We start from the raw sequence: 23,631 nt of genomic DNA on the forward strand, positions 1-23,631 counted from the left end.
AATGCAGGTAAAGCCGCCAGAGCAGCATCTGGCACACAGTGGCCCAGACCTCTCGTGCCTCCTGACACGCTAGGGTTCTGAGCTCCCTTCCTCAGGGAGAGCTACTCCCATTTCCTGGCAGCCTCCCCCGTCACAGCCCACCCAGGTCTGCTTTCTCATCAGAGAAGGCCTGTGTCCCTCCCCTGGCCTGGCTGGTCCCAGCCTACCCTTTTCCATCCTCAAATGGGACTAGGCGTCCCGCCTTGTCACCCCTCCCCCGTCCACTCCTCCAGTGGGAGGAGAGCCCGCTGCCCAGAGGCACACTGGACAACCTCTCGAGCTCGGCAGCTCCCCAGCTGTCTTCATCCCAATTCCTCTCCTTCCTGCCTTTCTGCTGAACCCCAAATGCTCCCTCCCGGTTTCTCGTGGTGCCTCTGCTGACCCTTCGTCCTATCCAGCCACACCCCCTTGGTGCCTTGGCTGACTTACTCTCTTTTTATGTCGACCAGAGGCTCTGTCCTCCCCTTCCCCCTGCACCCCTGGTTAAAGGGCCCAGGCTGGGCATCATTAGGTCCCCCTTTACTGCTATGCTGTGCCCCAGGCTACTGGGCTGCCTGGTGGGATTGTTATAACCGCCTTGTCAGCTTACAAGCAACTGAGGAAGTGGTCACTCAGCCATTTCTGTCTAAAACTGAAAGTCCAGCCAGGGTGGCCATTCGCTGAGTTGTTGTTTTTGTTTTTTGGGTTTTTTGCCACACCCAGTGGCTTGTGGGATCTTAGTTCCCCAACCAGGGATTGAACCTGGCCACGGCAGTGGGAGTGCCGAGTCCTAACCACTGGACTGCTGGGGAATTCCCTCACTGAGTTTTTATAAAACTCAGTGGGATGCACCCAATCGAAGCAGATGGCCTGGTTCCTCCTTGTCCATGTGTTGAAAATCAGAGGGGCATTTCCCTGGAGGGACCCAAGACAGGGCGAGCTGGTGGAGGAAGAGGAGAGGAGAAGGCAGGAGCTCCCCCGCCATGGGCTGCAGTGTCAGGTCTGGAAACATGGGGGGCAGGACTAAAGGGGGGAACGGGGAACACGCCACAGGTGGACTCCAGTCCCCTTTCCAAGAGCTCGCTTATGAGCAAAGTGAACCAGATCGGGCTGTTAGAACAAAGCAGGCATCCAGAGGTCAGGGCCTTTGGCACCTTGACAAGACTGGTGCCCCAGGATCTGAAGGGCCTTGTGGGTGTGGGGAGCTGGGCGGTCAGTCCTTCCACCCCAGTACCTGCCTTGGGTTCCCCCAATGTGCTCAGGCTCAGCTTGCACAAAAGCATCGTGTGTGCCAGGCTCCCCCTAGTGGTTGGGGGACCCCAGCCTTGTCGGCCCAGAGGTCTCCCTGTGACTAGGGTAAGAAAGGGGACCAGGGCATTGGGGGATATTGGGGTTTGCTCCAATCCACAGCAGAAGCGTCTGACCCCCATTCTGCCTTCCTGGGAGCATTCAGGATCCTCTCCCAGGCAGGGGCTTTTTGCTTCCATGGGGCCTCATCCCTGCTCCAATGGCTGGTATCCACAACCCTCCACCACCCTGCCCCACCTCAAGCAGGCTGGGGTTCCCCATATGCACGAGTATGCTGGAGCCTTAGAGGTCAACGGGGGCCCTAAAGGCCATCTGGTCCTTCTATCCACCACTCCTGGCATATTTGTGTAGAGGTAAAGCCTCAAAGTAGTGTTGGGGCCCTAGATTCTTTTTCAGGCTCCATCTCCAATTCTCTGTACATCCTGAGGGACGTTCCTTAACTTTCTGTGCTTCTCCTTCATGGTCCCCCCTCGGTGGTAGCAGAATTCTCCAATGACCCCCAATGACCTTTGCCCTCCTATACTCCTTCCCCTTGAGTGTGGGCCGAACCTGTGACTATGGCATCACTCCTGTGATTAGGTTATGTTATATGGCACAGTTGCCCTTGAGGTAAATTATCCAGGTGGGCCTGACCTAAGCACACAAGACCTTTAAAAGCAGAGTTTTCTCCAGCTGCTTGTGGAAAAGGAAATTAGAGAGATTCAAAGCGAGAGAGGGAATCAATGTGTGGGACCCTCTCTGTTCCTCAGATGGTGGGGCCACGGGACAAGGTCCTAAGGATGGTCTCCAGGAGCTGACAATCCACAAGACAACAGGACGTCAGTCCTACAGCTTCAAGGAACTGAATCCTGCCAACAAACAGTGACTTTGGAAGGGCATCCTAGCCCCTGATGAGATTGCAGCCCCGCTGACACCTCGATTTCACCCAGCAGGACTCTGAGCCGAGAGCCCAGCCATGCCATGCCTGGCGATGATAAACTGTGCTGTTTCAAGCCAATAAATTTATGGAAATTTGTTACACAGAAGCAGGAAATGAAGACATCATCTATCCAAGGAGAAGAACAGTATTCTTGACACACATGTAGGATAAAAGTTTAAAACTGAGAAAAATGCATCCCCCCTCCCAATGGGTGCTATGTAGAGTGGAAACCTGCCTCTGCCTCTGTGCTGACAGTCTTCCTGGCTGCAGTTTAAATCCACATTCTCAGGGTTCCCATCTCTCACCTGAACCTCCAAGCAGCCTCAGAGGAAGGCAGGTGTGTTCTGAGAAGGGCAGTGCTGATCACACCATCAGGGCAGCCAGATCCCACTTTGGCTGAAGAAAGAAGCTCTGGAACCCTCTGCTGTACGGGATCCCTGTGATTTCTGGGGCTCCCAGGACTTCTGGACATCTTTAGGGTCAATAAAGCTGTTTTTAACCTAACAGCTTTATTTGGGCTTCCCTGGTGGCACAGTAGTTAAGAATCTGCCTGCCAATGCAGAGGACGTGGGTCCCAACCCTGGTCCGGAAAGATCCCACATGCCACAGAGCAACTAAGCCCAGGCACCACAACTACTGAGCCTGCGCCCTAGAGCCCACGAGCCACAACTACGGAAGCCCCGTGAGCCTAGAGCCCGTGCTCCGCAACAAGAGAAGCCAACACAATGAGAAGCCCGCGCACCGCAACGAAGAGTAGCCCCTGCTCGCTGCAACTAGAGAAAGCCCGCGCTCAGCAACGAAGACCTAGCGCAGCCAAAAACAAAAACAAAAAACAAACAAAAGAACTCAACAGCTTTATTAGATATAATTCACATACCATATAATTCACCCATCTAAAGTGTAAAATTAAGTGGGGTTTTTTTGTACAATCAACTTTGTAACCATCACCACAATCAATTTGAGAACATTTTTATCACCCCCCAAAAGAAACCCCATACCCACTAGCACCCACTCCCCATTTCCCTCTGACTACCCCTCATTCCTTGGCAACCACTAATCTACTTTCTACCTCGGTGGATTTGCCTATTCTGGACATTTTATAGAAACGGAATCATACAATATGTAGCCTTCTGTGTTTGGCTTCTTTCACTGAGCATCGTGTTGTCAAGGTTCATCCACATTGTGTCATGTATTCGTACTTCATCTGTTTTTATGCTAAGTAATACTCCTTGGATGGATAGACCATGTTTGTTTTTTTTTTTTTTCGACCGTGGTTTTTTGATAGACCAGTCATCAATAAAGCCTACTGCTGACTCTCATTCACTCCTCCCACCTGGAATTTGGGGGTGGGGGTGGGGGAAGGGGAGCAATGGGGAATTTGGGGGAGGGGGACTGATTGGGCTTGGGTTTGACAACATAGAGGAAGGAAAGCCGGGTTTTCAGGTGTCCCAGGCCACACTGCTGTCCCTGGCTCTTTCCCCCAGGCCGAGCCAGCCCCTTCTCCACACCCGCTTTCCAAAGCAGTGTCTGATCAGGGTCTCCAGCCCCAGAGTCCTGCTGCAGGTGGGCTGGCTCTCTGCCAACTCAGTACATGATAATCTGCATTTCTAACACCGATCATCCATGGGCAGTTATTTGATGACAGTCTTCACAGAACCTCCCCTTTTAAAGGGCAAACTATCTGCAGGCTGATTTTCACACCATCGGATCCTACTTGGGAGTGTCTTTACTGTAAAGGAGAGGAGCCCCACATTCAACAGAAAAGAACCTTACAACACGCCTGCTTCCTTTCACTGTGACAAGTTTTTGGTTCCTTTGTCTTTAAAAAAAAAAAATTTTTGGCTGCGCCACACAGCATATGCAACCTTAGTTCCCTGACCAGGGATCGAGCCCATGCCCCCTGCATTGGAAGGTGGATTCTTAACCACTGGGCCGCCAGGGAAGTCCCATCACTGTGACAAGTTTGAGCAGGGAAGGGGGAAAGCTTGGCTTCTCCTGTGTCCCTCCCCTGCACATCACCAAACCCTGTCATTGTCCCTGGGCCCACTCAGGTGTCTCTGGCCACTGCCGCCCGTGGCAACTCAGTACCAGTGATAATAAGAAATACCACTTATTAATGCTACGATATGCCAGGCGTGTCGGCGACTTCACGTGACAGCCTGCAAGCTAGGTGCTATACGGCCTCTGTTTTACAGACCGGGAAGCTGAGTCAGGATAAGGAACTCGCCTGCAGTCACCCTGTTAACACCTGGAGCTGGGGTTCGGGCAGAACCTAGATTCTGAATCACACTGCATGGCCTCAAATCCTTTCTGGAAGTCTGTTGTCCGAAGAGCAGGGAGTGTGTGTAGACAGAGAGGTCTGAGGACTGTGGCCCTGGGATATCTTGGATGCCAAGCAGAAAAGAACTTCAAGAAGTTCAGGTAGGGAACTCTGTGGTGGTCCAGTGGTTAGGATTCTGAGCTTCCACTGCTAGGGGCCCAGGTTTAATCCCTGCTTGGGGAACTTAAAAAAAAAAAAAAAGATCAGATACAGTGAAGGCAGAAAACAGAGCTTCTTGGAGTCACCACTGAGAGCAGTTTTCATGGAGTACTGGCTCCGGATGGCGTGAGCAGGATGGGAGAGTGAGCATAAGTGCCCACTTCTGGGACAGGGAATTTTGCAGTCAAGGAGAGCAGCGTAAGGGTGGTAGCTGGAACGGGATGTATGATTGTGCTTTTTTTTTTTTTTTTTTTTTTGACCGTGCCGAGGGGCTTGCGGGATCTTAGTTCCCAGACCAGGATCGAACCTGCGCCCTCGTCAGTGAAAGTGTGTCGTCTCAAACACTGGACCGCCAGGGAATTCCCTTTTGTTGTTGTTTTTAAATGGGAATAAAGACAGCTTGTTCTCGGTGTGGGAACGACCCAGTAGAGGGCACGAGGTAAGGATGCGGGGGCTGAGGGGCGGGACAGCTGCTGGAGAGACATCTTTGAAGAATTCACATGGAAGGTTTCTCCGTGCACGGACAGAGCGCGGACACGCATCCAGACACAGGTTAGGAGGCAGATTTCAGGTACAAGGAGGGAGGCAGAGGCGGTGACGGGAGCCTTTGGGAGGGAGGGAGATGGACCAGGGCAACACGAAGGGATCTCCAGCTGCACAAATGAGGATCTTGTTCTGGCATTTAAAAGTGAGTTGGTGGGATTTCCTTTTCCCAGCGCTGTTCAGCTCCAGGGAGCAGGGCTGGGGCAAGGCAGGTGGGGGTTAGACTCACAAAGGAGCATGCACGCAAGATGATTATATTGGTGGGCTGTGAAATCTAAGCTGGCAAAGGAGCAAAGTGAGAAGGGGCTTGCAGCACCCCCCGGATCAATGGGGTCAGGCAAACTACAGCCCACGGCTCAAATCCAGCCCACTGACCTTTTTTTTTTATACTTAAAAAAAAAAAGAAAATTTATTTATTTATTTGGCTGCACCGGGTCTTAGTTGCGGCACGCGGGATCTTTTTAGTTGTGGCATGTGAGATCTTTTAGTTGCGGCATGGGAGCTCTTAGTTGAGGCATATGGAATCTAATTCCCTGACCAGGGATCATACCTGGGCCCCCTGCATTGGGAGTGCAGAGGCTTAGCCACTGGACCACCAGGAACGTCCCCCACTGACCATTTTTTTAAAACTTTTTTTATTGTGGTCAAAAACATATAAAATTTGCCATTTTAAAGTGCACAATTCAGTTACATTAATTACATTCACAGTGTTGTGCAAACATCACCACTATTTCCAAAAGTTTCCATCACCCGAAACAGAAACTCCATACCCATTAAGCAATAACTCTCCATCTCCCCTCCCCCCAGCCCTTGGTAACCTCTAATCTACTTTCTGTCTCAATGAATTTGCCTACTAGATATTTCATGTAAGTGGAATCATACAACATGTGACTTTTTGTATCTGGCTTTTTTCACTTAGCATTGTGTTTTCAAGGTTCAGCCATGCTATAGTATATATCAGAACTTCATTCCTTTTTAAAAATTTTTATTATTTATTTATTTGGTTGTGCTGGGTCTTAGTTGTGGCAGGCTCCTTAGTTGTGGCAGGGAAATCTTAGTTGCGGCACACATGTGGGATATAGTTCCCTGACCAGAGAAGGAACCCGGGACCCCTGCATTGGGAGTGCGGAATCTTAACCACTGCGCCACCAAGGAAGTCCCAGAACTTCATTCCTTTTTAAGGCTGAATAATACTCCCTTGTTTGAACAGACCACATTTTGTTTATCCATTTATCCATTGATGATGGACCCTGGGTTGTTTTCACCCTTGGCTATTGTGAATCATGCTGATGTGAATACTGGTATATGATCATCTGTTTGAGTCCTTGTTTTCATTCTTTTGGATGTGTACCTAGGAGTGGAATAGATGGAACATATTGTAACCTCTGCCAGGTTTTGTATGGCTCATGAACTGAGAATGGTATGGTAGACAGAAAAATGACCTCCCCAAGATGTTCATGTCCTAATCTCTGGAACCTGTGAATAAGTTACCTTACATAGCAAAAGGGGCTTTGAAGATATAATTAAGGATCTTGAGATGGGGAAATTATTCCAGATTATCTGCTTGGGCCCAAGGTCATCATATAAGGGTGGGTGGGGGGTCAGAGTCAGAGAAGGAGATGTGATGACCGAAGAAGTTGGAGTGATGCACTCTGAAGATGAAGGAAGGGGCCAGGAGCCAAGAAATGTGGGCAGGCTCTAGAAGTTGGAAAAGGTGAGGAAATGGATTCTCCCCTAGAGCCTTCAGAAGGAGTGCAGCCCTGCTGACACCTTGATTTCAGACAAATACAACCCATTTGGACTTCTGACCTCCAGAGAATAATTTTTTTTTTTAAATTGGCTGCACTGTGCAGCTTTCGGGATCTTAGTTCCCTGACCAGGGATTGAACCCTGGCCCATGGCAGTGAAAGCACCGAGTCCTAACCACTGGACAGCCAGGGAATTCCCTTGTGTTGTTTTAAGTCACTAAGTTTGTGGTAATTTGTTACAGTAGCAATAGGAAGCTAAAACAAATATTTAAAAAAAAATTTTATTGAAGTACAGTTGATTTACAATGAGTTAATTTTTGCTGTACAGCGAAGTGATTCAGTTATATATATATATTTCATATTCTTTTTCATTATGGTTTATCACAGGATATTGAATATAGTTCCCTGTGCTATACAGTAGGACCTTGTCGTTTATCCATCCTATATATAATAGTCTGCATCTCCTAATCCCAAACTCTCAGTCCTTCCCTCCCCACCCCCCACTCCATTGGCAACCACAAGTCTGTTCTCTATGTCTGTGAGTGTGTTTCTGTTTCTTAGATATGGTCACTTGTGTCATATTTTAGATTCCACATGCAAATAACTTTTACACGCCCTTTATAGAAAAAGTTTGCTGACACCTAACTTAGAGCAAGAAGGTGAGGGGTAAAGTCAGGTACTAAGGATAAAGGGGCTTTTGCTGAACACCCTTTGAGGGCTCCAGAGGGCACAGTGGACTGAATTAGGAGTTGGGAAGGGATCAGACTAAGGGGTGTACAGAGCCTCCTGGGAATGGAAAACGGCCTGGAGTCTGGGGACTTCTGGTGCTACTGCCGTGAAGTGGGTTAGTGATGGGAGTGTTGGAGTGGGGCAGTGGGAGCAGTGGGGGCAGTGATGACGTTTCAGGCCTTGGGGCAGGAGCAGCTGAGCCAGGGGGGTGTGGGTTTGTGCATCTGAGACAGCAGAGGGCTGTAGATGAGAAGACGCCTTTGGCAGAAATGGGGAGGCCAGTCTGAATGACAGTGTGCTCGCAGGAACCGGGCTCAGGCTGGGTCAAGGCATTTCTGTAGAAGACAGAGCAAGGGGTGGACACACTTCTCCCAGCTCTCGTTCATTCATTCACCCAGCCACTGTGGACGCTGCTCAGTGTACACAGTTATGTGGCCCTGTATCCTATGTTGTCCCCAGATGTCATCCTTCCTGTCCCCACAGTGAAGCCTCCCAGGGACTGTGATGTTACACGGTCCGGGATCTGTACTTACAGAAACAGCCTGACAGCTTACTTTAAGGATTGGAAAATATTCACGCAAAACTGCCAGGCATCTACAAGGTGCTCCGAATATCTAATAACAGTAACATTTCCTAATAATAACAGTAATCCTTGTTATAAGTAGCAGTATTTCAATTAGGAGGCGCGATTTGGGCGGAACCTGGAAGGCGGATGGGATTGGGAAAGGCGGTGGGCAGGAGGGAGGACATTCCAAGGCAAGCGCGGTCTTCCTGAGCCAGGGGCCAACCTCCAGGAGCCAGGGGAGGGGACGCGGGAAGGACGGACGGAAGCTCGCCGCCAAGGCGTCCCTCCCTCACCCGCTCCAGGCCTTCACCCCTAGTAGAGAGCGCACCCTGGCGGGAGAGCAAGTCTCGCACTGGCTTCGCCCTGAATGGGAAGATGCAGCCTTCGCCTGCCCAGGCCAAGCTAGGGCGTGCCTCCTGCTGTCCAGCCTCCCAGCGGAGGGGTAAAGCGAGGGGGCATAGGAGGCGACCCGGCAGCATCCACCAAACCTCCCAGCCGCGCTGGCAGCCCGCCTCCGGGGCCGCTGCTGTCCTGGCCCGCCTCCACCCTTCCCTCCCCGCCGGGGCCCCTGCTTCCTAAGGCAGCCCCAGGATCTGAGGCGCCCGGCGCGCCCCCATTTGCCCTCCCCTCCCCGGCTCCGGGATTCCCAGGCTCCGGAGCCCAGGCCGGGCGGGCAGTGGCGGGCAGCTAGGCAGGGAGCGAGTGAGGGAGGGGGCTGGCCGGCCTCTGAAGTCGGCCCCAAGTTACATGTGGGAAGCGGTGGCTATGACGCAAGTTTCCAGGGGGCCCTGGGCTCGGAGGGAGCGCGCCAGAGCAGCTCCTCTCTGTGCAGTTGCAACCGAAGAAGAAAAAAGCCCGGAGCAGCACCTCAGGCCGCCTTCGCCTTCGCCGGGCCCAGCTGCACACCCCCGCCCCGCGACGGCCGCCAAGCGCGCAGACCCTGCACGGATCAGTCCCCGCCGGACCCCGGGCGCGCGGGCTGGGTTTCCTCGCTGTGGCTGGCTTTTTTTTTTTTTTGCTACGCTTGCCAACCTGTCAGCTGATGGACCTCATCACCCATAGTGGCGCATGTAGCTCGGCCGCAGCTCGCTCCATTCACGCCGCGCCCTTCAAGCCCGCCCGCGGCCCCCGCACCCGGAGCTCGTGGGGAGGCGCGCAGACCCTGGCCACCACTCGCCCCTGGGGGCCAGCGCCCCTCTCGCCCGGGCCTCGCGCCGCCCTGGGGGGCGCTGCAAATAGTCCTTTGTTTACATGCAATTCCTTACTCCGCGGAAGGAGGCCGGGGGAGTGCTGAGTTTTCACCAGCTGTTTCCCGCCTTGAAACAGACATCTGATCAGCTGCAAACACACACACACACACACACACACACATATACACACGCCCGGGGAGGCAGGCCGGAGAGACCTCCCTCCCGCCCCTCCCGCCCGCCTCCCTCCCCTCGCCGCCGCCGCAGCCAGCATCTGGGACCGGCCGATTCTGCACCTCCGTCCGGCGCTGCCCTTTGATTCGGATTTCCATCTTGTATTCTCCGGCGGACCGCGGGACCTGGCTCGTGCAGAGGAGGGGGGCCGATCGCTATGGAGTATTTCATGGTGCCCACTCAGAAGGTGCCCTCTTTGCAACATTTCAGGAAAACAGAGAAAGAAGTGATAGGAGGGCTCTGTAGGTGTGTACTCCTCCTCCCCCTCACCCCCTTCCCACGATTGCAGCCCCTGGCTAGTCCGCCCCGGCGGGCGCGCGTGTGCGCACGCATGGCCCGCGCCGCGGACCCTCTCGCCTTTCTTAGCCGCCGGGGTGGCTGCAGCCCTGCGCGCCAGGCTCGGGCCGCTCGGGGACCCTCCTCCCTCGGAACGTGGGGGCCCCGAGCGGCCCCGGTCACTTTTGTCCGCTGCAGGCGGGCGAGTCGCGACGTTTGTAAATTGCAAACAGACCCACGTGGTTCTGCAGCAGTCCCGGCCATGCTTGGTGCTGGTGGCTTTCCCCCCCCTCGCTTCCTCCTCCCCACTCCCGCGGCGGCTTCCTTCCTCTCCCTCGTTCATCGCTTTCTCTGGGCGCCCCCTGCAAGGGGGTCTGGGGGACCCGGGGCGCGCGTGGGGCCGCGGCGCGGACGGCTACAAGCTAAGCCACGGCTCCGAGCGCGGGGGGGGGGGCGGGGAGCCGGGTGGTGTGAGTGTTTGAAGGGAGCGGCTGCAGCGGGGTCGGGGGGGCGTGCTGGAGTCGGGGTGCGGGAGTGGGCGGGACCCGAGGGGCCGGCGCGGCCCGCCGGGAGCGCCGTGGACCCGGGCATGTTGGCGGCCACTCGCTAGCTCACCGCCCGCGCCCGGGCGCTGTTTACTAGCGAGGCCTGGACGTGACTCTGCAGCCCTCTTGGAGTAGGCGGACCTCAGCGCGCCGCCTCGCGGGAGCAGTAGTTCTCCGCGCCGCGTCGGTGCGGCATTGTGGGAGTTGTAGGCGCGCCTGGGCCACGCTTTACCCGCACAAAGCTCTGACCCCGCGGGCGGGATGGGCGAGGCAGGCCGGGTTCGGGGCTTTTGGGGGAGGGGGCATCAGAGGTCGCCCCTAGCCTCACCAGGCTGCTGCCCGCCGCACGTGGGTCTCCGCTGCAAACTTTCCGGTCTCGTGCCCCTCCCCCCAGCCGTAAACCGAAAGCGTCCGGTTGCCCAGCAGGCTGGGTGGGTGGGTGGATGGGTGGTCCGAGATCCCTAGCCTTCTCCAGGAGGCACTTTCTTAGTTTGGCCCGGGTTGCTCCAGATCTACCCTTTACCGAAGAGTTATGGGTTAGCGGAATCGCCCTGGACAGTTGTTAAAATGCACACGCCCGCAATTCCGATCGCTAGGAGAAGGGCCTGGGCATCTGCATGTTGAACACGACCTGCGGGACGGCGATACTGCGTGGGTTGTTCTCTACGGGTCCAAGTATGGGACCTGTGGCCCCTTTCCTGCCTTGCTACTTTAGGAGCGAAATGGCTCCCCAGGGCTGGGGCCACGTGCTCTGCGGTCCTGGGCAGGCAAGGCGGGGATTGAGGGAGGAGGAGCCGCAGGCGGTGTGGCCCAGGCTGGTCGACACCAGGGGCTGCAGAAACCAGGTTGGGGGAAGGTTGCTGCACACGTATACACCCCCTACACCCCCCCACCCTCCGCACACACCAGGGCTCCCACCTTAACTACTCTTAAGTTCAAGGTGGTGGGCAGTCAGCAGCACCACCCTGAGTGTTGGCCCTTCCCTAAGGACCACCTGGAGGGCTTAGCTGTAATAAGTGGAAAGAAAAAAAAAAATTCTGGAGCACATAATGCATTGTAAGGATTCGTTTTGCGAGATTTTTCTCACTGAATTGTCACAATCTTCCTCTGAGTAAAGTGGCTTTATGATTTCTGTGTGGGCGGAGGATAGGTTTGGGAAGGAACAGGTAGGGCAAGTGGTGGGGCTGGGACTTGAACTCTGATCCCAGAGCCCTGCTCTTACCCTGAGCTGCTGATTGCTCAGAGGGGGCCTGGGCAGTGAGGATGTGGGTTGAGCTGCCCCAGATGCTGGAGTGGACATTCTGGGCCTGATCCCAGGCAGGCTTGGTACCATAGGACCCTCTGGTTGCCAGGCCTGGGCCTTGGCCGCGTCCTCTCTGGGCCCCCTAGGACTCCAGCTTGACCTGTTTCTCTTCCAAGCCCCCCTTCAGAGGAGTCCAGAAGTCCCTTAGGGACCAAGTGCCCCAGGGTTGGGCACGGGGACTACTCAGCTTGTCCAGCTGTGAGACAGTTGTCAGCCCATGCACTGGGTGTGGATTTGGGGCCTCTGGGTTTTTTCATTTTCAGGAGGAGCTGCCTGGTGAGGTAGGATTGAGTGTGGGTTGGGCGGGGCCTTCTGGCCTGATATACTCGCTTCTCAGGCTGGTGGACTTTGCTTCATCCCTCAGTGACTAGCAGGGCTCCCTGCTTCTCTCCTCAGTCTCCCAGAGGGGACGGTACTGTACAGCGGGGGGCCATACCCGACAGCGGCAGCACATAAGCTGTGTGGTTTTGGACATGTTGCCTAACTGCTCTCAGCCTCTGTAAAATGGAGCACCTGTGAAGGTTGGCCATGTGTGTGGAAAGTGCCTGGTAGCTATTAAGTGGGGCTCAGATTCTTAGAAGCAGGAGCATGGTGGTCTTAAAGAGTTTACCTACTGCCTGCCATAGGGGGGAAAGGGACCAGCTCCCCTCAGAAGGAGTTAGAGAACAATTAGGGACTTTGGAGTGTGTTGGGTCCCTGATCTGGTATTTACGAGGCACCTACTTCGTGCTGGGATTGAGGACACCACAATGAACGGAAACTTGCTCCTGTTCTAAGAGCTGGAAGTCTCATGGTGCTACAGGACAAGTCAGTTTCCGTAGAGCCATGGGTTCTCCTGGGATCCTGGGTACAAACTCTGAAAGAACAAGGCATCCTGTTATCCTCAATCTGTCTCCCTTATTTTTTTCCTCCATCTTTTGTTTGTTTGTTTGTTTGTTTGCGGTACGTGGGCCTCTCACTGTTGTGGCCTTTCCCATTGTGGAGCACAGGCTCTGGACGCGCAGGCTCAGCGGCCATGGCTCACGGGCCCAGCCGCTCCGCAGCACGTGGGATCCTCCCGGACCGGGGCACGAACCTGTGTCCCCTGCATCGGCAGGCGGACTCTCAACCACTGTGCCACCAGGGAAGCCCTCTCCCATCTTTTTTAAACTTCACCACGACCCTATGAAGTGAGGCAGTATTCCCCTGTTTTATAGATGGGGAAACTGAGGCTTTGAGAGACTAAGTGGCTAAGCTTGGGGTTCCATAGCTAGTAAGTGGCAGGGCTGGAATTTCCACTTGAACCCAGTGCAGGGCTCCCTCTGAGGGGCTGGAGAAGCTGTGGGGAGGGGGTGTTTCTGATGGGAACAACCTGGACGTGGTTTGTTCTGGGACTAAGGGCAGGGCGTATGGATAGAAGCAGCGGGGATGGGCGAGGGCCCCAGGCTGCTTCAGTACCTGCTGCAGAGAGAAGGATAGGGGCCTTGGGCATCCTTGATGAGAGGGTCGTTTTCCTCCTGTCCTCCTTTTGGGGTATGGGAGAAACCCTGCGTGGGCTTTCCCACCTCTTACTGTGTAGACATTGAGTGGTGGGTGTGTGAGTGACTTCGGGCGGTGTGAAATGAGAGTTCTCAGTGGCTAATTTGAGACTGGAGCCGGGCAGGGGTGTGTGGGGATTAGGGGATACCAGTTTGCCCTTGGGCTAGGCAGGAGGAACAGGTACAGTTCCGGATCTAGAATTGAAGAGCTGGCTTCCTGCCCTTGAGCCTCTGGTTGGGATGTGGGCATTATTCCGGGGGGGGGGGCGGCTGTCTTGGGGGCACCCTGGTAGAGGGGGGTGGCAGCTCCGGTCATGGCACTGGAGGCTGGTATGCAAACAGTTCCTTGGCCATTGGCTGCCCAGCCCCAGGAGACTGGCTGGCTGAGGCTCTCAGGGAGGGAGACAAGTAAGAGAGAACATCTGTGGACCAGGCCTCACTGCTCACCTGAGTGGGTCTGAAGTTGATGTGAAGGAGATGGAGGACCTTACAATTACTGTAAATCATGTTTACTTCTGCAAAACTCAGAAAGAAATGTAAGAAACTTTCAGGCGTTTGCAGAAATATCCACTTTATCTAGTAGAGTAGCAGCTGGAAATGCTAATTAGCCATCCTGTATAGGAACCCCTGGATAGCCATGATTCCACTCATCAGAACCCCTGGTTAGTCTGCATTCTATTAAAGAAACTTCCAGGGCTATTTAGGTGAGTTGGTCTTGGTGGCGGCCTAAGTCCCTATGAGGAACTGTGGCTTTGGGGTGAAGTCTGTTTTCTGGGACTTAAGTCTGTACTAGGTTAACCAGAAGCTGGTTCCTGAACCAGGAGGCTGGGCTGATGGACTTGGTGGTAAAAGGGACAGGACAGAACATTCGGAAGAGCCAGGATGAGCAGGCCCTTTCTCCCTGCCTGGACGCCAGGCCCCTTCCTTCTGGGAACTTCTAGGCTGGGGCCTTCAGGCCTGGGGTCCTGTGGTCTCCTTTGGTGTCTCCCCAGCTCGTGGGCATCCTGGGGAGAAGGGAGGGGCTGAACGTTGGCTTCCCTGGGCTGAGGTTTCATGGGCAGATGAGCTGGCTGGTGGGGCTGCGGCAGTGGTGGGGGGCAGTGGGTGTTGAGTTCTGGCTTCAGCCTGGGGAGTTGGTGGGACTTGGGGGCTGGGAAGTGCAGGAGGTGCGTTGCAGCTGTACCCTGCTATGCCCGCTGTCATGGTGTGATCTTGGCCAAGTCACTTCACTTCTGGGCCTTGTCCTGTCCCACCATTTGTCAGGAGGGCCAGGGCGCTGCCTCTTGAGGCCCCACACAGGGCTCTGGTAAGCAGGGCTATGTGTGAGCCCTCAGTAGAGGGTGCCACCCCTGGGTGGGGGAGGAGAGCATTCATTTTGTCTCCTGCAGGTGCCTGTGGTGCCCTGGTGTGGCTGCCTGACCTTGGACATGTCACTTCCCCTCCCAGAACCCCAGATTCCTCATTGCAACGCAGCCACCCAACTGGGTGTCCATGGTAGTCAGACAGGGAAAAATATATAAAAAGTTCTGCGAGTGATAGTAAGAGTTAACCTGATGGCAGTGCACACCCATGCTCAATCCTTTCTACAGGGGAGACTGTCACCTGTCTGTCAGGGTGTCCAGCTCTGAGGGATGGTGCAGAGCCCACTCTGCCCTGTGGGTAAGAGCAAGGCTCTGGGATCAGGGTTCAAGTCCCAGCCCCAGCGCTTACTGTAGCTGTTCCCTTCCCAAGCGTCAGTGTCCTCATGCCATAAGGCCGCTTAACTCAGAGGAAGATTGAGATGGTTCAATGAGAAAATTCCAGCAAAGTGAGTCCTTAGCACATTACATTAAGAACTCAAGACTTTTTTATATTTTATTTTATTTTATTTTTTTGGCCATGTCCCTCAGCTTGTAGGATCTTAGTTCCCCAACCAGGGATTGAACCCCAGCCCACGAAGTGAAAGTGCCAAGTCCTAACCACGAGACTGCCAGGTTAAAACAGTAACTCTGTTGCTAGGGTCTCCAGGTGGGCCTTCTGAAAGGGCCAGCACTCAGGGTGACCCAGGGCTGGACATGGGTCTCCTTTTTGACCCCTTACCACTCTGGTCAGCTCTGACCTGTGGGCATCACCAGGGAGTACCCAGGGGTGGGGTGAGTCGGGGCGGGGGGCGGTCTCTCCCTGTATCTCTCCGGGGCAGGGATTGGGAAGCTCCCAGATAGATCTCAGTCACTCAGTGGCTTGGCTTCCTAGGGATATTTCTCCCCGTGTCTTTACGTGTTTTTTTTTTTTTTTTTTTTGGCTGCCCTGTGTGGCATGTGGGATCCTAGTTCCCCGACCAGGGATCAAACCCGTGCCCCATGCAGTGGAAGTGCAGAGTCTCAACCACTGGACCACGAGGGAAGTCCCCGCTCCCCATGTCTTTAATCCACCTGCCGCAGAGGGTCTGGAGGGCACTGCCAGACCCAGGAGCCTGGACTCAGTTCTGATCCACCCCCCAAGCCCCCCACCCCCACCCCACCCTGCCTGCAAAGGGGTAGGCAAGCCACTGCGTATCAGGTCTCTGACCTGCATCCTCCCCTTTTCACCATCACCCCCACTGTAGGGCAGGGAAACTGATAGAAGGGAGGTGCCCCTGGCCCAGAAGTGGGGGAGGCAGATGCCCGGCTGTCTGACCCTAAAATTGTGTCCCTCCCACTCTGAGCCCTAAGTCTCATTTGTAAATGGAGGTCGTGGGCCCCCTTTCCAGTGCTGTGAGGGAACTGTATCTTGGGGAGGGTCCCAGGGAGACGCTGGGGGTGCTGGTGTAGGACAGGGCTTCAGACCCCCAGCAGCGGCTGATGTGGAGCCTGCTCCCAGCCCACCCCCAGCTGACGACCCTCTCTGTGGGGAGAGGAGGCAGAGACCCAGGAGAGGGCAAGAGCGAGTTTAGGGTCCCTCAGGGAGCTGCGGGGGGACAGGTGGGGCAGGCCGGGGGGCCAGCAAGGCCTCGGTTGTATCTAGCTGTTGCAGATGTGCTCCTCTCCTAGGTTTCCAAGCAAACTCCTTTTTGCCTAGGGATGGGCATGGGAGCCTGGGCACCTACCTCTTTGAGCCCAGGCTCCCCCACCAATGGAACAAGGCTGCCCAGAATCCTTTCCCCATTCTCCTAGACCCAGAGGTGTGAGCTCTCTTGGCCCAGGCCTGGACCAGGTCACCCCAGGAGGGCCCCTCAGGAAGAAGCCAGGGCTGTGGCTTTGGGTGGGTCCGGTGGCCTCTTCTGGGAGCCCAGCATCTGGAAGCCATCAGTCCAGGGGCGGGGGAGTTTCAGGAGAGGGCCTGGAAGGGGAGCATGCCTCCTCCAGGCCACACACAGGCCCACCTCTCGGGAGCAGTGGCGTTGGGCCCACAGGCCCCGCTGCAGTCTCTGCCTCTTGCCAATGCCTCTCGGCCGGCAGCCTTGCCCCCTACCGCTTGCCGCCTTCTCTCTCACCCCACTGGCTGCCGCTCCTGCAAGATGCAATCACATAACATGCAATAACATCGCCTACTGCGTGCTGGGAGCCTCGATTCTCTGGCACAGGGTGGGCTTGCCTTTTGGGATGGGTGGGCTTCAGGGAGAACTGTCCCCAGGGGAGGTTGGCCGGGTCCTCTTCCTGGAGTGAGTGGTACCTGTCTTGTCTTAGCTCAGGGTCTGGGGCCGGGCTGGGGGCTTATGTAGTAGCTTGTGGCTGTGGGGATGGGAAGGGAGGAGGGACATCTCCCTCAGTCCTCAAGCCTGCGACCTTGGAGGGGGTCCAGGTGCATAGCAAGGAGCTCAGAGGTGTCCCAAGAGCAGGTGTCTCTGATTATCACCTGAGGCCACCTGCATCAGAATCACAGGGATTCTTAGCCATGTGGGTTTCTGGGCCCCACTCAAACCTGCTGGCCAGACACTGGGATCGGGACCTGGGGTCTGCACGCTTATTTTGACACCCAGCCATCCCAGAGCACGCTACTCCATCAGCCCCCTGATCTACTGGGGGTGTAAGCATCAGACAGAGCTGGTATCTTCTGTAGTGGGAGGGATGCCTGTTACACTTAGGCCCCTCTGGAGATGAATTGTAAAGACAGGGGCCACTGGGGGCAGGGCATGGAGGGCGCCCAGCCTGAGCCTGTCCCTGTCTTCCCCACAGCCTTGCCAACATTCCATTGACCCCTGAGACTCAGCGGGACCAGGAGCGGCGGATTCGGCGGGAGATTGCTAACAGCAACGAGCGGAGGCGCATGCAGAGCATCAACGCGGGCTTCCAGTCCCTCAAGACCCTCATCCCCCACACAGATGGAGAGAAGCTCAGCAAGGTGGGCAAGCGCCAGGAGGACTTCCTGGAGGAGGTGGTGGGCTGGAGCAGGGAGATTCGGAAAACACTGTCAGCCAGGGTCCCTGATTTGTCTGTCCCTCCTGCTCTCAGGCAGCCATTCTCCAGCAAACGGCAGAATACATCTTCTCCCTGGAACAGGAGAAGACCAGGCTACTGCAGCAGAACACACAGCTCAAGCGCTTTATCCAGGTAGCGCCCTGCCCTCCTCCTGGCTCCCTCTCACTGACATGGGCGTGTCCGGGCCCAACCACTGGCTTGGGACTGTGATGTGGCTGTGGGTCCCTTCTTCCCCACTGACCTGCCTACTTCTGGCACTTGCCTTCCTGCCCAGGCCCTGATTTAGCCAGGGTCAAGTGCAGTGCAGTGGGCTCTGGAAGGAACTGGGTGACTTTTGGGAAGCAAGTCCATTCTGCCTCCTTTCCCAGCCTTGGCTGTCTGGTGGATTTGCACACTGGGGCTCCCCAGTGCCGGTGCACCTGGGTTTGACAGCTTTGGGGGGCTGCGATGGAGCTCCCCACCCCCACTCCTGGTGGTGGTGGTGTATGTAGTGTCACAGCACACTCACCGACCCCTTGGGGTCCTCAGGAGCTGAGTGGCTCATCCCCCAAGCGGCGGCGGGCAGAGGACAAGGACGAGGGCATCGGCTCGCCAGACATCTGGGAGGACGAGAAGGCGGAGGACCTGCGGCGGGAGATGATTGAGCTGCGGCAGCAGCTGGACAAGGAGCGCTCGGTGCGCATGATGCTGGAGGAGCAGGTGAGGCAGGTGGGCGGGCAGGTGGGGGATGCTGTCCAGCTCTCTTCCTTTCCTCCTGTTATTTACGGGAGCTCCTGCTTTGTGCCAGGCCTAGGAAAGGGGTGTCCAGTGGGGAGCAAACCACACAGGTCCCAGTCCTTGGGGGTCACCGTCTGCCTGGGGAGAGATGAGTCAAAGGCTCTCACATCGTAATCATGCAGCTGTGATAAAGGCCACACCGGATGGGTGGGCATCAGGAGGGGGACCTGGGCTGGTTCCAGATGGGACGCCCCATAGCTTCTCTGTGGAAGTGACCTGAGCCGAGGGTGGGAGGGCAAGTCTCACCACTGACCAGGCAGAGAGGGGAGAAGGGTGCTCCAGGCAGAGAGAACAGCATGGGCAAAGGCCTGGGGCTGGAGGCAGGAAGGGAGGGAGCATGGCCTGAGGGGGGCTGCATGGGAGGGGAGCAGAGTCAGGGCGGGCCTGGCTGGCTACGGTCAGGACTTCGGTCTCCACCCCGAGGGTGGCAGGGAGGCCGACCTCAGCAGTCTGTGGGCCCTGAGCTGGGGGAGGCGCCAGGGTGTGGCCCGGGTCCTACCCCTGAGCCTGCCGTTCCACCCCCAGGTGCGCTCGCTGGAGGCCCACATGTACCCGGAAAAGCTCAAGGTGATCGCACAGCAGGTGCAGCTGCAACAGCAGCAGGAACAGGTGCGGCTGCTGCACCAGGAGAAGCTGGAGCGGGAACAGCAGCACCTGCGGACACAGGTGAGCGGGAGATGCCTGGAGGGGCAGTTTGGGCCTGGGCCGGGGCTCTCAGACTCGATGTTGGTGCCTCTGGGTGTCTAGCAGGGTGGACCCCGGGCCTAAATCGGTAATGCAGATGTTCCTGGCTTCCAGGTGTCTTGCATACATTATTCCATTGAATCCTTCTTGTAGCCCTTTGAGGCCTGAGCTGTTATTACTCCTGTTTACTGATAAGGAACTGGAGGCACAGAAAAGTTCAGTAACACACCCAATATCCTCAGCAGTTTGGCGCAAGGATTTGAACCCTGGCCATATAAATTCAGTCTGAACTCCCAACCACCACTGTATTTGTTAGATGTGCAGTGCTGGCTTGACTCTGGAGAGGGAAGGGCCATGCAGTCTTAGACAGCCTAAAGCCCCTCTCCAGGCCACCTTTTCTTCATTCTTAAAATAAGAGGGGTGGGAGGGGTCACAAACAGGACAGCCCCCAGCAAGTGAAGGAGGCCGATGGGCTGTGGTGATCGGTGGAGGCTCTCCAGGCAGCGGGCAGAGGGAGATGGTTTTGGAGGGCCGTCCCACACCCTCTGTGGCGGACAGAAGGGAAGGGGCAACTCCCAGAACCTTCGTAGAAAGACTGAGGGCCTCTGTCTTGCAGCTCCTGCCCACTCCAGCCCCTACCCACCACCCCACGGTGATCGTGCCGGCGCCAGCACCCCCTCCCTCCCACCACATCAATGTCGTCACCATGGGCCCCTCCTCGGTCATCAACTCTGTTTCAACATCCCGGCAAAATCTGGACACCATTGTGCAGGTACCTGGCTTGGGGAGGGCGCAACGCATGGGGGGTCGTCCTCTGAGAATGGGCCCTTTGTGGGGAGACAAGAAAGTGGGCGACTGGAGGGGATTGAGACAGAGCTTGAGCTTTGTGGGGAGGAAGTCTGGAAGCCAGATGGGTCTCCATCTCTGCATCTGGGGTGAGGGGCAGGGGTGGGGACTGGATGGCCCGGAAGACCCCATTCCTTCTCTCCACGTGGCATTTGCTGAGGGGGGTCCTTTGTTCCCGGAGCCCCTGCTTTCAGAGTTCCTGCATCCAGCTCTTGGATTGGTCCAGGACCTGGGATGGGGGTGGAGGTGGCAGTGACCGGTTGGGTGACAGTGAAGCCTGGCTTCACTGTCAGCTCTGAAGGTCAAACCTGAAGTCACTATTGTGCCCAGCCTGGGGCAGAGACCTCTTGGGAGGCCCAACAACATTGCAAAGAAAGAAACAATTAACCCAAAACGCCCAAACAGAAAAAAGGCCATCAACCCCCAGAACTTGAGTTGCACATAAACCCGACAAATCGAATAATAAAATTTATAACAGAGACCTTCCATAAGCCAACAGGCAGGCTTTGAAATACATAAATGAGCGTAAGAGGCTTGTGACTTCATGCAGCTGGGCACTGTCTCCCCTCCAAGTCTTTTTCAGCTCAGCAGAGGGCTTCTGAAGTTTGCTCCTCCTGACTCTGGCAGGCTGCCCCTGCTTTGCCAGGCTTACTTTTGGACCTTTCTGGGGGGGGTGTGGGTGGTGGGGGAGATGGTGGCTGTCCACATGGCCCCACCATCCTCATGGCAGCCTCTCCCCCAGGCGATCCAGCACATCGAGGGCACCCAGGAAAGGCAGGAGCAGGAGGAGGAGCAGCGTCGAGCCGTCATCGTGAAGCCGGTCCGCAGCTGCCCCGAGGCCCACGCCTCCGACACCGCCTCCGATTCGGAGGCCTCGGACAGCGACGCCATGGACCAGAGCCGGGAGGAGCCAGTGGGGAACGGGGGGCTTCCCTGACCACCCCCCAGCCCTCCTCTCCCTTCTGGGGGCTGGAGGGGGCGGGGCAGCAACTGGGAGAGATGAGGGTGAACGAGTGAGGAATTTTTACAAAATTACGGCATCATTTGGGTCTCTTTTATGACCTATTTTTCAATACTGTAAATCGACCTTTGAGTGAAGCCACCCAACCCGAGGTCCGGGGCTGGAGCGGCAGGAGCGCGTGGCAGCACCGGGACACCTGGGGCTGGGCCTCGGCCCCGGAGGCTGGGGAAGCGGACACGGAGGTGCCTGGCCTCTCTCCGCCAAAAACCATTTTTTCATTGAAACATGTTTTTAAGAACAGGGAAAATCAAACAAAACCCCAAGGTATTTCTGCCCTCCCCAGAGCCAGCTCTATGACCGTCAGTTTTTAATTACCCCTTCCCTCCTCTTTTTGGTGTTCTTTCTCCTTTAAGCACTTACATGGGTTGGGGGTCTGGCTGGGTCGGGGCTCTCGGGGTCCGGGAGTCTCCATTGCTTCTCGGTTGGGGTTTGCTGCTGCCCTTCTTCCCTCCCCTCCCTGTCTCAGCACTAGGAATCGCCACTCTCCACCACTGTCCGGCCCCCACCTCTCCCTCCAGGTTTCCCATCTTCCACCCCAAAAAAGTCTTCGTCTTTCTCTTTTTGTTTTGTTTGTTGTTGGTTCTTTTTTGGTTTTAGTTTAGTTTTTTTTTTTTTGGTTTGTTTGTTTTGTTTTTTTTGTTTTTGTTTTTTTTTTTACAATTTTGAGGTCTTTGTGTTCAAGGAGAAGCTATTATATTTTGTTAAGAAAGTGGGGGGGAAAAACCAAGAGGCCACTGTGCCTTTATAAAGAAACAAAATAAAGTTTGTACTTTGTTTTTTAGCTTCTGTGTCTCCTGGATGTGTGCTGTCATGAGGAGCTGGCGAAGGCTTCCTGGGGTAGTGTAGGGGGTGTTCTCTGGGCCCACTGGAGGGGATTGGGTGTGGGTGAGCGTGATGACTCCCCCAACTTATGTGTGGTGTTATGATGAGAAATTGGCATCCTTAGACTCCCTGGGTTTACTCTGGGGATTCTGCAAAGTTGGGAGATGGTGTTGGGGCCGAGGTGAGTGGCTCCCAACTCCTCCTTGGTGGGAGGCAAGGAGAGAATGAACAACGAAGCCATAGGTTCCTGTCTCCTAGAGAAAGGACACAAGATGCTCAGTGGTCCTGATTGATCCCCAGGCTTTGCAACTTCCTCGGCTTGTGTAACCTCTTGGAACTTCAGTATCCTCATCTACAGAAGAGAAGTGAGCACTCCCTTATGTTGTGGTGTTTAAGAGCTCAGGTCTTGGGGTTGGTCTGCTGGTGATCAGATCCACCTTGGGCAAACCACTTGATCTTTGAGACTCAGTTTTCTCTTCTGAAAGTTGAGAATCATAATGGCACAAGGACATTACATCTTAACTGGTAAGGGGGTGGTCCTTTAAATTCCTTAATCCTCCATGACCAGAGATTGCTATATAATGTGTCCCTCTTGACCTGCTTTTCCTCAGGTACATGACAGGTACGTGGGGACTGAGGCCAGAGAGGAAGAATAGTTGATTCACATCTCACCCCACAATGAATGCCTCCAGACAGGAATTTGTTGAATAGAAAGGCAGGCAGGAGCCTGCATTTTTTTTCTTTTTTAGAACTTTTAATACTTTTTTTTTAGTGAAATTCACATAACTTAAAATTAAGCATTTAGAAAGGAACAGTTCAGTGGCATTTACTACATTACTATGCTGTGCAACCATCACCTCTATCTAGTTCCAAAACATTTCTCACTCCAAAATGAACCCCTTACCCATTAATCAGTCTCTCCCCATTCCTCCCTTCTCTGAGCCCCTGATAACCACCAATGTGCTTTTTGTTTTTTAGTGTTTAAAGAAATTAAAGTGTAATTTAACTTCGGTAAAAATTTAGTTTTTGCTTGTGGGAGTTTTGACAAATGTGTAACCATCACCATAATCAAGATATAGTTTCTTCATCCTTGTGTTCCCCTATGTCCCTTTGTGGTCCACCCAGCCCCTGGCAACCACCGACCAATCTATTCCTATGGTTCCTATAATTTTGCCTTTTTCAAAATGTCATATACTATAAATATATTCATTTACAGTATATGACATTACATATTTAGCTTGAGTCTGGCTTCTTTCACTTAGCATTATTACTGTAGTTTTCTCTTTTGGGATATATTTAGATATATTTACATAAATTAAATGCGTGTTTGAGGGAGCCGTCTTCACTAGGATATGGGCGGGGACGCCCCTTCCCAAGGCCAGCAGAGCGACCCCTTTTGGCCAGGTGCAAGGCGCGTCCGACGGGTTCCAGGCAGCTCCTGAGAGGGTCAATAGAGGGCGCTATGGAACCAGGACTTCTGGCCCAGCAAGGCGGAGGCTCCGCCTCCTTCCGGTGTCTGTGGAACTACGCAGTTCCTATAGGCCAGAGGCGCGGCTCAGGGGCGGGGCCAGGGGAATACCCCAAGCCCAGACCTGTCGTGGCGCGCCCAGCGGCCGTAGGCGGTCTTACCAGCAGGCGGCGGGAATCAGGGGCGCGGCCTCCGTCCCGCCTCTTCCCGGACTCGCTCCGCCCCGCCCCTCGGTGCGCATGCTACTTGGTGCCTCAGGCCATCTC

At 55.1% G+C, this 23,631-nt stretch overlaps 1 protein-coding gene across 2 annotated transcripts in view; it reads left to right on the forward strand.

Annotated features, from left to right (window-relative positions):
• Positions 1-21,856, forward strand: part of TFAP4 (transcription factor AP-4) — a 34,037-nt gene extending 12,181 nt beyond the window's left edge. Inside the window, exons 1-7 of one of the 2 annotated variants that reach the window (XM_060120618.1) lie at positions 9,815-9,976; positions 17,505-17,670; positions 17,781-17,879; positions 18,276-18,446; positions 19,050-19,190; positions 19,825-19,980; positions 20,797-21,856. In XM_060120618.1, coding sequence (XP_059976601.1) covers positions 9,888-9,976; positions 17,505-17,670; positions 17,781-17,879; positions 18,276-18,446; positions 19,050-19,190; positions 19,825-19,980; positions 20,797-20,991 — 1,017 coding nt within the window. In that variant the 5' untranslated portion in view covers positions 9,815-9,887 and the 3' untranslated portion in view covers positions 20,992-21,856. Of the gene's footprint in view, positions 1-9,814; positions 9,977-17,504; positions 17,671-17,780; positions 17,880-18,275; positions 18,447-19,049; positions 19,191-19,824; positions 19,981-20,796 lie in introns of those variants that run through there. The other variant, XM_060120619.1, reaches the window with a different exon arrangement.
• The last annotated feature ends 1,775 nt before the right edge of the window (positions 21,857-23,631 follow it).

The sequence above is a fragment of the Mesoplodon densirostris genome, chromosome 16 (assembly GCF_025265405.1).
Source record: "Mesoplodon densirostris isolate mMesDen1 chromosome 16, mMesDen1 primary haplotype, whole genome shotgun sequence".
NCBI classification, from domain to species: Eukaryota; Metazoa; Chordata; class Mammalia; order Artiodactyla; family Ziphiidae; genus Mesoplodon; species Mesoplodon densirostris.